The sequence below is a fragment of the Hippocampus comes genome, unplaced genomic scaffold, assembly GCF_001891065.2.
Source record: "Hippocampus comes isolate QL1 unplaced genomic scaffold, H_comes_QL1_v1.1 scaffold333, whole genome shotgun sequence".
NCBI lineage: Eukaryota > Metazoa > Chordata > Actinopteri > Syngnathiformes > Syngnathidae > Hippocampus > Hippocampus comes.
In genome coordinates, this window is record NW_017805386.1 from 392,219 (window position 1) to 404,639 (window position 12,421).

At 45.4% G+C, this 12,421-nt stretch overlaps 1 protein-coding gene across 1 annotated transcript; it reads right to left on the reverse strand.

Moving 5' to 3' along the window:
- Positions 1-6,714: 6,714 nt before the first annotated feature.
- arsb (arylsulfatase B) lies at positions 6,715-12,383 on the reverse strand. The gene is made up of 8 exons (XM_019872999.1): positions 11,869-12,383; positions 11,050-11,236; positions 10,736-10,926; positions 10,235-10,442; positions 9,741-9,984; positions 8,769-8,839; positions 8,069-8,191; positions 6,715-7,679 (listed from the first exon to the last, which is right to left on the reverse strand). The coding sequence occupies exons 1-8, from the start codon at positions 12,118-12,120 to the stop codon at positions 7,420-7,422; spliced, it is 1,536 nt and encodes a 511-aa protein (XP_019728558.1). The 5' UTR covers positions 12,121-12,383; the 3' UTR covers positions 6,715-7,419.
- Positions 12,384-12,421: the final 38 nt, after the last annotated feature.

Consider the following 12,421-nt stretch of genomic DNA (forward strand, 5'->3'; position numbering starts at 1 on the left):
GGGGGTTCTTTCCATAACAGTCTTTTTTTGGTTTTTCAATAGCTTAAAAAAAACATTTTTAATAGAGATGTAATTTGATTTATTAAAAAGTCAGAATTTTTTAACAACAAAAAAAGTTGTAGTCATATTACACAAATAAGGTCAAAACAAAAAATGTTCGAGACAAAAGTCAGAGAAAATCCTTTCTTCCCACAACAAAGCCAATCCCAAGAATTAAGTTGGAATTCACCCGCCAAAAAATCGAAATGTAACAGGTGAAAAAACTGTTTTTCAAAAGAAAACCGACTTGTGAAAGTAAAACGAAAGTTGTAATTTTTGGAGCAAAAGGTCAAACTGGAACGGCGTGGAACCATCCCAGCATTAATGTTATCTCATAAGGTCAGAAGAAAAAAGGTCTTTCTCCCAAATAACTCGTCATCTGAGCGAGATAAATTGTTCAAGGAATAAAGTCGGAATTTGAGGAGAAGAAAAGGACATGTTGTTAACCATAAGCGTCTTTCTTTATTTTTTTCCCTCGACACAGCGGTAGCAATAAAGGTTTGCGCCACTTGGTGGATTCCCAAATCAGCCGTCTGGCAGCGCAAGTAGGACAGGAAGCCACGTGGGAACGTCAAAGGCTCTCCGCTGCACTTTGTCACATTTCACACGGACGTGACCTGTTTTCGTGTGTGGGCGCGTATGTGTGTGTGTGTCCCCCGTTTGGAAGCTTGTCCAACATCTCAAAGTCGGAAAAACGTGGATGGACGACGCCACCGAGCCCAAAGTAACAATCGACTGGAACAAAAAAACAGCTGTTTTATGTCAAGGCGGAAGAAGGCCACACTGAAAAGAAAGAAAAACAAAATTACCAGAGTTGGGATGTCATTTTATGAGGGGAGGAGGGGGAATGGCTTGAGGTTACCACAAAATTTTTGGTAGAACGAGTATAAGGCTGTACTTTTACACACACACCCACACAAAAAAAAAACTAGAAATTGAAATCTGCTGAGTTATTCATGGTATTTAGAAGAAAGCCATAGTTTTACCATTAAAAATATGTGAAAATTGATCCGTTTTTTTTTTTAATGATTCAATAAAAAAAAAAAAAAAAAAAAAAGAAACAAAAGGAATTTTACAAGCATGTTCATGTTATGAGAAAAATTGGAAACTCATCTCAAGTGTTCCATTGCGAGAACGGCGTCAAGCAAAATTTGTAATCTTATCAGCAACTTATTTTGGAGGGCAAAAAGTCATCTTCATTGTGAGGAAAAAAAATGTCATGTCATATGCTCTTGGAATGAGGAAAAAGGTGCACATTTCCAAGAGTAAAGTCGCGTTACGAGAAAAAGTCATCTCTTCTTCGCAAGGGGAAAAGACTCCGAATTGTATGCATGCGCGTTTCTTTTTGTCTTTTCTATAGCTTCTAAAATGCTTCTGAGAGGGATTTCAAGATTTATGAGTGAAGACCAAAGCGTGGACAACTTCTGAAGCGCATGAAAGGCTCGCCATGTGGCCCACGTGCGCGACTTTGACGTTTTCTGCCACAAGCTACGCTCTCTAATTTCTGTCCAAGTGCACGCGTGACGACAGGACGGTCAGTTTTTTCCACACTTTGATAGTTTCGTAACGCAGCTTGCCTCCATGCATCTGTGCCATACGCCTGCCAAGAATTACAGCGCAGCACTTTTTTTGTGGCTTCAAAGAAGGGGAGCGGTGCTCCGCAGGGAAGGGATAAATGAACCCTGGATTTTTTTTTGGGGGGGGGGGGCTGGGGGGTGTTTTGAAAGGTGACCTAACACGGAACCATGAGGGACGCCGTGCGCCAGCACAAAACACAAGCATTGTCACACATGTTAATAGACCCTGCAAAAGAGCCGAGACGCATCCGGTGTGAAACTTCAGCCCCCCACCCCGAAACAACGGAATTCACAGGTGGCCATACGTCAGTAACTTTTTCCTAATTTACACGGGAAAGACATCCCTTCTTTCACGCAAACAGATTCCAGGCATGGGCCTGTCTTTCCCTTTACTGCCCAACACCAGACACCAAAGTGCTTCGTCAATGCGCTTTCAACAGCGGTCACAAAGGTAGTGAACTCACAAATGTATTCAACAAGCTAAACTCACTAATTCCGTCAGCTATCTAACAAATAATTTACTGACACAATAAACTCACTGGGCACACTCGCGCAACTAATTCACCCATATTCTCATTCTTTTACTAACTTATTCTACTAACTTGCCGACGAAACGAATTCACCCATAAACTTAGCCGACTAGCTAATTCACAAGCCGACTCAACTAAAATTCATCTTCAACCGGTAGTGGCGCCATCAGTTCCACTTACCTTGCCCACTTGACAAGTCAACACAACGTCAGTCAAGGCCTACGCGACATTGATCAATGCGACATTGGGCTCAAAACAGGCGTTGGGAACGATCAAACAATTACGCTTGCCTATCCCTTGTATTGAGCATGAATATCCAATCATAAGAATATTGATTATTCATCGTGTACATCCATTATTTGGCAGGAAAATATCCATCCATTTTCACGCTTAACCTCATCAGAGCCGATCCCAGCTGACTTTGAGCGAGAGGCACATTTTGACAAACAATCATTCATTCACGCTTCGCTTTATGGACAATTTGGAGTCCTCAATAAAGCTAACATGAATGTTTTTGGATTGTGGGAGGAAGCCAGAGGACACATTTCCGCCTCAGAAAAGTGAGACAGTGCTCACAATTTGGCTTTTCAAACGGACGTCATTTTGAGAGGGCAAATATATTTTTTCCCTGTGTTGTTTGGCTGAAAGCCGCCATCCTCAAAGCCCATCATCAATTATAGAAGCGATTCCCCTTCTGTGTTAGCATTTCATGAAACCCAAACTCATCTGTTTGTACAGTACGACCAAGCGAGCTCACACCAGCGTCAACATTTCAGCAGCCGTGAAACCAGCTAGCACTGATTGGTATCGATCCACTATCGACCGTAAATAGCAGTTTCAGCTGAAATAATAATAACCGAAGATGTGTTTCACCAGAAAATGGCTTGTATCAAGTAGGGCGCTTTCCAAACAAATATGCATATATACATATATATATATGTTCGAGAGAGAGCGCGAGAGAGTTTGACGGTTATAAAATATATGCACGTGCTGGTGTTGAAACGCTTTCTTGGTGTATGTTTAAAAAGATACATTTTCACAATTTGTGACGTCATGTTTTTTTTTTTTTTTTTGGACCAAGTAGCAGATTCAGCACAATTCAACGTTCAATTCAATCCAACTTATGTTCACCCAAATAAGCTTGTTCGTCACTTAGTCTGAACGGGCATTTCGACATCGAACTACAGTATTTCAAGCAGACAACAAAGATGAGCTGGATGGACGCCACATCAGAGGAGCTTCGAGCCGGAAAAAAAGTGTCTGTCAGCTCGACTGCGACCAGGCGAGTATCCCGGTTGGGCTCCGAAGTGGAAAAGTAGGAAAATTGGGGGACACGTACGAAAGTATGCTTTAGTAGAGGAGGAAGACGACATATCTCTGAACTTACGTGAATCTGAGGATGCTGAGGGAAGCTTTTTAAAAACTCTCACACGACGATAGATGACGACTCCCTTTGTCAAAGTGGCTGGACGTTTACCCCTTTTTAGGCGTGAGATGAGAATGGGGAAAACTTTCCCTTTCCCTTTCCTTCGAATCGGCTGCCTTTCGCTCTTTTTGGTTCCACGTCCTCCGGCGGACCGCAGAAGAATGAATGGCCGTCGCCAAGGTCCACCAAGTGGGCCAGCCCAGGCGGTGGCGAACCGCTGCTTCGGTGGGCGTGATCAACATGCCGGAGAGTCACCAATCACAGACCGGACACCAGTAACAACAAATCCAAAGCGAGCTGCCGTGGAAGGAGCCAATCAGGACAACGCTCGCGTTCCTCATTATGGGAGTTGGGCAAACCGCTTCGATAAAATTCAAATATATAATGATAATGTAATATATGTTCATGTGTTGAAAAAAATATTTTAAAAAATAATGTAAATAATCAATTTGCGGGCAGATTAGTCACCAATGAAAGAGCGCTAAGAACCAATCAAAAGCAAGCCGCCGCGTAAGTAGCCAATCAGGATGCCAGCAGCCGCGATTTGTGAGGAAAAAGATCGAATTTTTTTTTTTAATGTAAACACTTTAGTTATTTTTTTCCCAAAAGCGTAGTAATAATAACAAGAATAATATGAAATAGACACAAACACTATGAACAGCAGCAAGGTTGCCACATCTGCCTCAGAGTTCTTCGGTTGGAATCTCAACGTGGCCAATTTTCCGGGCGGAAGCAGACATCGCCAACCAGGGCACCAGCAAACGTCATTGTGGTTAGAAACAAATTATTTGATGATTAGATTTTATTTAAAAATAGACAGATTAAAATATAATACCACTATTTACAATAATACAAATACCCGTTATAATTTAGTTCATTTTGCAAACGATTAAAACATATATATATATATATATATATATATATCAAAGAAATCATGACAAATAAAGGTGATGATTGAAAAAAATATAACAATTGAATAAATACTATGAATATACCATGCTCTTTCCATGCTATATTCTATTTTGTATGTAAGCATATTTCCTTTCAGCTCTACAAAAGGATGACTTGAATATCTGAAAGCAGCTGAGTGCTTCCCTGTTGTCATCCGGCTCTGCGAGGCAGCCATCTCTGTTTCAATCCGAGTCTTAACCTTTTGATCGGGGAGGCTAACAGCTGAGTGGATAGCTGACATTCTGAAGGGCTCCAAAATCATTTTGTGGCCCACTAAACCAAATCAAGTATGTCTACTTTGTGTTTTTTTTTTTTTTTTTTTTTCCCAAACCACGCTTTGATTTGCAGCACAACATCTTGGAAATCAGTCCTGGATGAATCAAGTCTCCTCTCTCAAGATGTAAATGATGATTTTGGGACACAAAGCAATGCACCGGGTCACTTGAAACTAATAATTCGTAATAGCCAGTGTTGTTTTGGTTGTCGTTTGTTGGTTTGTACATAAGGAGGATTCAAGAAAAAAAAACAACAACAGTTTTGTGTGTTACGTTGTGGATGTGTGGCAAATGTGCCAAACAAGAGCCCCATTCATCATTGTTCCTAATCAAAACAAAATTGCGAACCGAGGATTTTTTTCGTCTTCCTCACGAGTCACAATGGGACAAATCCGATGGTGCCTTCAATATAAATTCCAGTCACATTCAGAGAGTATTTTACTGTGCCTAAAACCATTAAATTGTGAGTCTAGTCAGGCACCTTTGTGCAGGTCCGATAGCCACACTAAACTCCGAGCCCTTCAGTCCTCCGCGAAGAACTCTTGTGAGACTTGACCGTTGCATCAGGAGGGCGATGGCAACACTTAACGGCCCTAACTGCATTATTAGCTTATAAAGTTTGATAGGACTCCCTGCTCTATAAATTTAAGAGACAGGGGAAGATGCAGTGGGGCTGTTAAGATGAATTGTCAGTTTAATAATTTATGTTGGGGTTAAAAAAAAAAAAAAAAAACCACAACAAAAAAAAAAAACTGATTCATCATGAAAATCTAAGTTTAAACACCTTCAGCAGCAATTCCAGCTTCACTTCTGAGAACTGAAGTTTGTTTCGACATTATTTAAAACAACTACAGCTTTATCCATTGAGCTTAATGCTAACAAACACATAAAATGCCAACAACAGGCTAACGAATAGCATCAGTGTTGCTGTATTGTTTCCCTTTAAGCAATGGATATTTGACGCTACAATACTCACAGGCATAAACGATAAACATTTGTATTAAACTCCTGCCCGGTGGCTAAGGCATCCACACCAGACAGAGTACCACAATGTCCATTGAATTGAAGCAAAAAAATGGGGCGAAATCATCACATTCTTGATCATTCTAATACACGCTATGCTTCTAATCAAGTACAATTTGAGAGAGCCATTTTCCAGGCCAAGGTTTCCCCCTAGTACTTTGTAACCCTTGGGGGCCACCAAGCTTTTTTTGCCAACGGAACCTGCGTGGATCGTCGTCGGGTCTGGCAGGCGCATCAGTCGCCGCGGCAAAATAAACAAAAGCGGGGATGCCGAGCTCGACGATGGCTAGCATGAGGAAAATGCTAACGACTCAAACTGCGCTGCAAAGCCTCTCCAACTCGACACGAGATCCTTAACACACAAAACGGATAAATTGGAACAACAAGAAGTGGGAAAAAATCGCAACGTTCGGAAATGTTGCATTTGATCAATCACGGAACCGGGCGACACGCTCAGATTTCCCACGCTTCAGTGCGAATGTACTTGGGGCTCACCGCAGCCCAAAGTGAAGTTTCATCGGCAGATTTTGAGGTCCAACAATGCACAGACTACAACCAACGCTAGCTTTATTACACACTTGCGACCCTGCTGGGGAGAAGTGGTTCAGAAAAGGGATGGATGGATCGCAAATGCGATGACATCGCACGGTCCTAATAGTCATTAATCCCTATTGGAATACCAGCGGACACAGCTCATTGAACAGCAGCGATGGGAAGCCATCTTTTTCAGCATTTGTTTCTAATTTGGTCCTTGAAAATGTTTTTGCATAAAAATGACGATTAGCACTAAAACCATCGGCGTCCTGCATTGATTTCATTTTGCAAACGATTAAAACATATATATATATATATATATATATATATCAAAGAAATCATGACAAATAAAGGTGATGATTGAAAAAAATATAACAATTGAATAAATACTATGAATATACCATGCTCTTTCCATGCTATATTCTATTTTGTATGTAAGCATATTTCCTTTCAGCTCTACAAAAGGATGACTTGAATATCTGAAAGCAGCTGAGTGCTTCCCTGTTGTCATCCGGCTCTGCGAGGCAGCCATCTCTGTTTCAATCCGAGTCTTAACCTTTTGATCGGGGAGGCTAACAGCTGAGTGGATAGCTGACATTCTGAAGGGCTCCAAAATCATTTTGTGGCCCACTAAACCAAATCAAGTATGTCTACTTTGTGTTTTTTTTTTTTTTTTTTTTTTGCCAAAGCGGAGGCGATCTGGAGGGCAGAATTTCTCTCTTCTGGACTGGCTTCTTAAAAGATTTTTGTTGGTCTTCTCCTATTGACGCGACAGTTCAAAGGTCGCTGGCCCTGCATGAGGGCTTGGGGGGAGGGGCGTCTTATTTGGAGAAGTCAACCGTCAAGGGGTCAAGGTTCAAAACGCCCAAGGAAAATGAGATTCTCCAACAAATTCCTGGTTTGCAAGTAGAACTCCAAGCCAAATTCCTGACCCACTGACCACAAATAGCGTGCTAACCCCTTTGGCAACAGTGCAATGCAGCTCTGATAATACATGAGATTGCAAATATGTCCCAGGAAAAATGTCCAAGAAGTGGGTGTCAATCACCATCCCTCTGACCATTTTAGGCCCAGGGTCCCCAGGCTCCAGTGGGGCCCGGGTCGCAGCGCGGGTCCTCGTCGGGGAAGTGGACGGGCAGGGCGCTCTGCTGGTGGTGGCTCAGGCGGCCCAGGAGGCGCTCGACCACGGCGGGGTAAAGAGCTGACACCTCGTTCCTCTCCTCGGGGTCCTTGAGCACGTCGAATAGCATCACGGGCTTCAGGGGCTCCGAGGCCCCCGGAGAGGACCCGTTTTGGCCGGGTCGCGGGAACCAAACGTCGCAACCTGGGCCGCACCAAAGGATTAAGTGTGGGCTTGGCTTTTTCTTTGGATTTCTTTGCCTCAAAGGATTGAGGAGGACCATCGCCAGGTTTAGCTTTGTCACATCATTGGACAAACCGCATTTTCTTGGACTTTTTCGCACGAAAGGCTCCAACACCGAGTAACTCTGTTTTGTGGCATTTTTGCATGAAATAAATGTTTTTTTTCAGTGTCTTTGGCATGAAAAGATGAGCTCTCGTTTGCTTTTTTTGGGCTGCACTTTTCTTTTTTCATTTTATTCCATATAGGAGGAGAAATGTATTTTTGTGGGGTTTTCTTTGGCATGAAAGGATTAACTCTGCCACTGTCTTTTTTTGTCAATGGCTTTTGCGCTGGACCCACGTGGCACTCACCTGGGTATCCCGTGAGCAGCTTCCAGTTTGAGGATCTGATGGCGGCGTGGACAGACACGTTGAAGCCGGACCGGAAGACTCCTGCGTCGCCATCGAACGCTCGCAGACGCTTCGAGCCGGGACCTGCATGCAGACCGGGACACTCACAGCGTAGGTTTGGAATATATTCCCTTCGTCCGACTCCCCCCACACACACATAGACACACACACTTTTTTGACAGTTAAAATATGACCTCAAACTTTTGTTTCATGATGGTGTGATGACCCTGCAACAGGTGATTTCGGTTTACATAATTTCCAATGGGGAAAATCATTTGGGATTTCAATTGGAGCGTGTTTTAGACTTGCATGAAAAAAAAAAGAGAGATAAGAATGACGATTTATTGAAGAGAACAAAGCAGTCACGAGACCCGTTTCTTGGAAGAGGCCCTACAATCACAGAGCCTCAACCACCAAACTGTCACGGGTGGGGATCGAATGTCAAGAAGCTCACATTTAAGTGTCGTTGACCGATTCCCCTTTCGACACCGTACTCTGCACTTTCCGTCTTCGTAGTGTTCCTCAGGGCCCGACACAACTACCAAGACCATCTCACTGACAGAAAGTCGACACAAAGAAAAAGTGGAGCCGAGGCTGAACTGTCAGCAACTCTCGTGTTTGCGAGGGGGACGAGTGTGGCGCTTGCGCGTCATCGACTTACACGGGGCGATATCGTTGTACATTGGGTCAATGTTGTGCAGCAGCTCCAGTCTGGGCGAGGCAAAGCCTTTGCTGTAATATAAACAAAGGTGTGTCAAACATACACACGCACGGGGTGTGTAAATCAAAAACAGCACACCCACCCGTAATGTGCGGCGACCGCAGCGTCTGATAACACAAATAACTCTCCGCCGTCCGCCTGCTTTCGCTCTCTGCGGCCAATTAGAAAGAAGCGCGCAGGCGGCGGCCGACCGATGGGCGGCGGCCAATGGGAGCGCAGCGCCGGGACGCAAGGGAGCACTTTGTGGTGTGGTGACCTTCGGTTTCACCTCCTCCTCCACCGCGTCCACAATTAGGCAGCGAGCAAGAAGAAGTGCTCGTCAAAGCGGACCCTGCCGCCGTGAAGGAAAGACAAACGCGCAGTCGTGCGGAATGTCCGATGTTGGGCCTTCTTGCATCAACCAAATGAGGACTGAATGATTTGGAAGAAAAATCAAATGGCGATTCTCTGCCCCCCCCACCACCCCCCCTCAATACTGTGATTGCAATTTTATGTGTGATTATTTTTATTCCAAGGTCCCCTTCCCATATATTTCTCTTAAGAAACACAAGCCATAAATTAATCTGTATTATAATAAACAGGATCAAATTTAGTCAACATGATGAATAGAACGATAAACGGCCAACAGATGGCAGCATTGGTTCTCTTTTGGACGAGACCGCAGCGTATCGAAGCGCAAGCTCCTGACCATGGCAGATCTTTTGACTGTTACAAGCAGCTTGTGATTGATTACGGACACACACAACTAGATACTACGACGACTATTAAACAGCATGCAAATAGTTTGAAAAGCCGTCAAATGTAAAATTGATATCGTGGTGATTTTTGTTGTAAACACATTATTGTGCCATGAAAAGGCCAGTTCGGATGTCAGCGGCATCACAAAAGCAATAATCATCAAGCATCCGTCACCTGATAGTGTTCCAAACGTCGAATCCATCTAGAGGCTTGGTGGCGTTGAGGCGGCCCCCCGCCAGTCCCACCAGCGTGGGCAACCAATCGGAGACGTGGACGAGCTCCCGGCTGGCGCTGGCCGGCCGCTGGAGGAGCGGGCCAGATACGAATCCCACCCCGCGGACTCCTCCCTCCCACAGCGACCACTTCCTGCCTCGCAGCGGCCAGTTGCTGGCCCCTTCAAGCGTCTGGCCGCCGTTATCTGTCCAAGGGACCGAACCGTGACACAATTCAGAGCAAGCAGCTGATTTTTTTTTAGGGGGTGAGGGCGTTTTGCTTTGCTTCTTTCACTTGTTTTTTTTTTTTTAAGGGCGTAATTCCACAAAAGTTGATCAATTAAGTTCACATGGTAATTTGTTTCAGAAAAAGGTGCACCAATATGAGAATAAAGTTGTTTTTTGGACTATATAATTAGAATTTATGATCCATGAATTGGTGGTGTGCATGCGTACCTGTGGAGAAGACCAGGACAGTGTTGGCCCAAAGTCCGGCCTGGCGCAAGGCCAGGCTGATGTTGCCCACCGCCTCGTCCATGGCCGCCACCATGCCGGCGTACGCCCGGCGACTCGGGTCGCGGATGAAGGCGTAGGGCGCCACGTAGCGCTCGGGCACCTGTAGGGGCGAATGCACGGCCTGCAGCGCCACGTAGAGGAAGAGAGGCTGAAACAAAAGCACAAAAGTCTTGATATTACAAGAAGAGTCATGATGTTTCAAAAAAAAAATCATTTAAAAAATAAAAATAAAGTGGTATATTTGTCAAGACAAACACGTTTCGTGTGTGTGTGTGTGTGTGTGTGTGTGTGTGTGTGTGTGTGTGTGTGACTGGTCAAAGACACCCAAGTCACCAACAATTTTTTTTAACCTTATCTTGATAAAAACTGAATGTATTATCTCTGTATTATTATGATTGCTGTTGTTATTATTCTTAGCATTTCTGTTAAGGCTGCGCTCACCTTTTTGGGGTCGTGTTTGGCGATGATCCGGACGGCCCTCTGGCTGAACAGCTCAGTGGAATAAGCGCCTTTGTATCCCGGTGCGGCCGCTTCCTCCTCCCGCAGGTCCAAAGCGCAGCGGCTCGAGTTGAGGGCAGCGATGGGGCTACAGCGGATGTGAGTGTAGTAGTCCTCGCTGCCTGTCAGGTAGCCTGGGGAACACATCAAAAAGCGGCATTAGATATCTGAAGGGAAGAAGGCGGCTGCACAACTGTCAAGCGAACAAGCGGTCGCCTGGCACGGAGACGTGAGGGGAACACGTGGCGCGTACAAACCAAAGAAGGAGTGGAAGCCGCGGCGCGTGGGCAGGCAGTCCTTTTTGTACATGCCCAGGTGCCACTTGCCCACCATGTGCGTGGCGTAGCCCGCCTCGGACAACAGCTCGGGCAGGAACGTCTCGTCCAGCGGCACGCAGTACGGCTGACACGGCCAAATAATCTGGTGCTGCATGCCCGTGTGGATCTGCCGACGTCAAACACGCAACATGCTGGTGAAAAAAGACCAACCCAGGGGCAAACGACAGTGGCCACGCCAAAGCCGCTTCTTATTTCACCGTCTGTAGGCGACAGCGCTGATGCGAGCGGGAGGCTCTGTATCACTTTTGGATGGATATTTCAAAAGGGAAATTCACCCGAACCACCATTGCCTTAAACGATTTGAAAAGGCGTCATGGTGGCTGGGGGGATACCTTTATTCGGAAAATATTTTATTTTTTTTAAAAAGGACAATTGAGAAGCCAAGGTATCGTATCGGTATTCGCAGATGCACTCAAAATAATGTGAATCTGACTTGGGGGCCCCAAAATGTGATCAGGGAACAGTAGGTAAAGCAAGGCAGGGTTATTCAAATGGCAACATTTATTCAGAAGGCAACTCAATGTGCTTCACACAATCAAAAGTAAACCATTCACAGACTAAACCGACATTCAAAAACAAAAACTAGCTTCCCAGAATCCCCATTATTATTGTCAATTATCACCATGAGCACGCTTACGTGGCCGTGGATTTGCTAAGGCCCCAAAGAACTCACTGGGTTCCGGGTACACCGGTGTGTGACGATGCCGGGTGCAGTGCGGTTTCGTTCGGGTGTCTCACCTGGTAGCGGCCGGTCATGAGCTGATTCCTGGACGGGGTGCAAAGCGGCTGGACGTAGTAGTTTTCCAAGCGGACCCCCGCGGCCGACAGCTTGTCCAGGTGAGGCGTGTTGATCTCCGAGCCGTGGTAGCCCACGTCGTACCAGCCCAAGTCGTCCGCCAGGATGAACACGATGTGCGGCTGCTTGGAGCCCGACGCCGCGGGGCAACAGACGGTCAAGAGCAACGCGAAGAAAGGAAGCTTCGCGGCCATTATCGCCCACCAACTGTGGCAAAGCGGAAGTGGCTGTCGCGACACAAAGTGAAGTGGGAAGACCGCCTTGTGGTTTGAACAGTTCAGGGCCGCACAAACATATGCGGATGTCAATGTTTCGTAAAATTCCTCTGAACTAATCGGCACATTTTGCTGTGAAAAGGGGAAGCCACTCAAGCCACTTAACCGCCGCTCCTTTTCTCCACGACGCTTGAAAACGCTGCTGTCGACTTAGCAGCCAATCAGGTGACGGGAAGGAATGTCGCCCGGGTCACGTGACGAATCCGGAAGTGGTCACCAA

Excerpts from the sequence above, each read along its gene's own strand:
- arsb (XM_019872999.1), bottom strand. The coding sequence starts at position 12,120 with ATGGCCGCGAAGCTTCCTTTCTTCGCGTTGCTCTTGACCGTCTGTTGC. Across the intron at positions 10,927-11,049 it reads CGGCTTCCACTCCTTCTTTG|GCTACCTGACAGGCAGCGAG; the intron begins GTTTGTACGCGC and ends TGTGTTCCCCAG. Across the intron at positions 8,840-9,740 it reads GACGTTTGGAACACTATCAG|CAAAGGCTTTGCCTCGCCCA; the intron begins GTGACGGATGCT and ends TTTATATTACAG.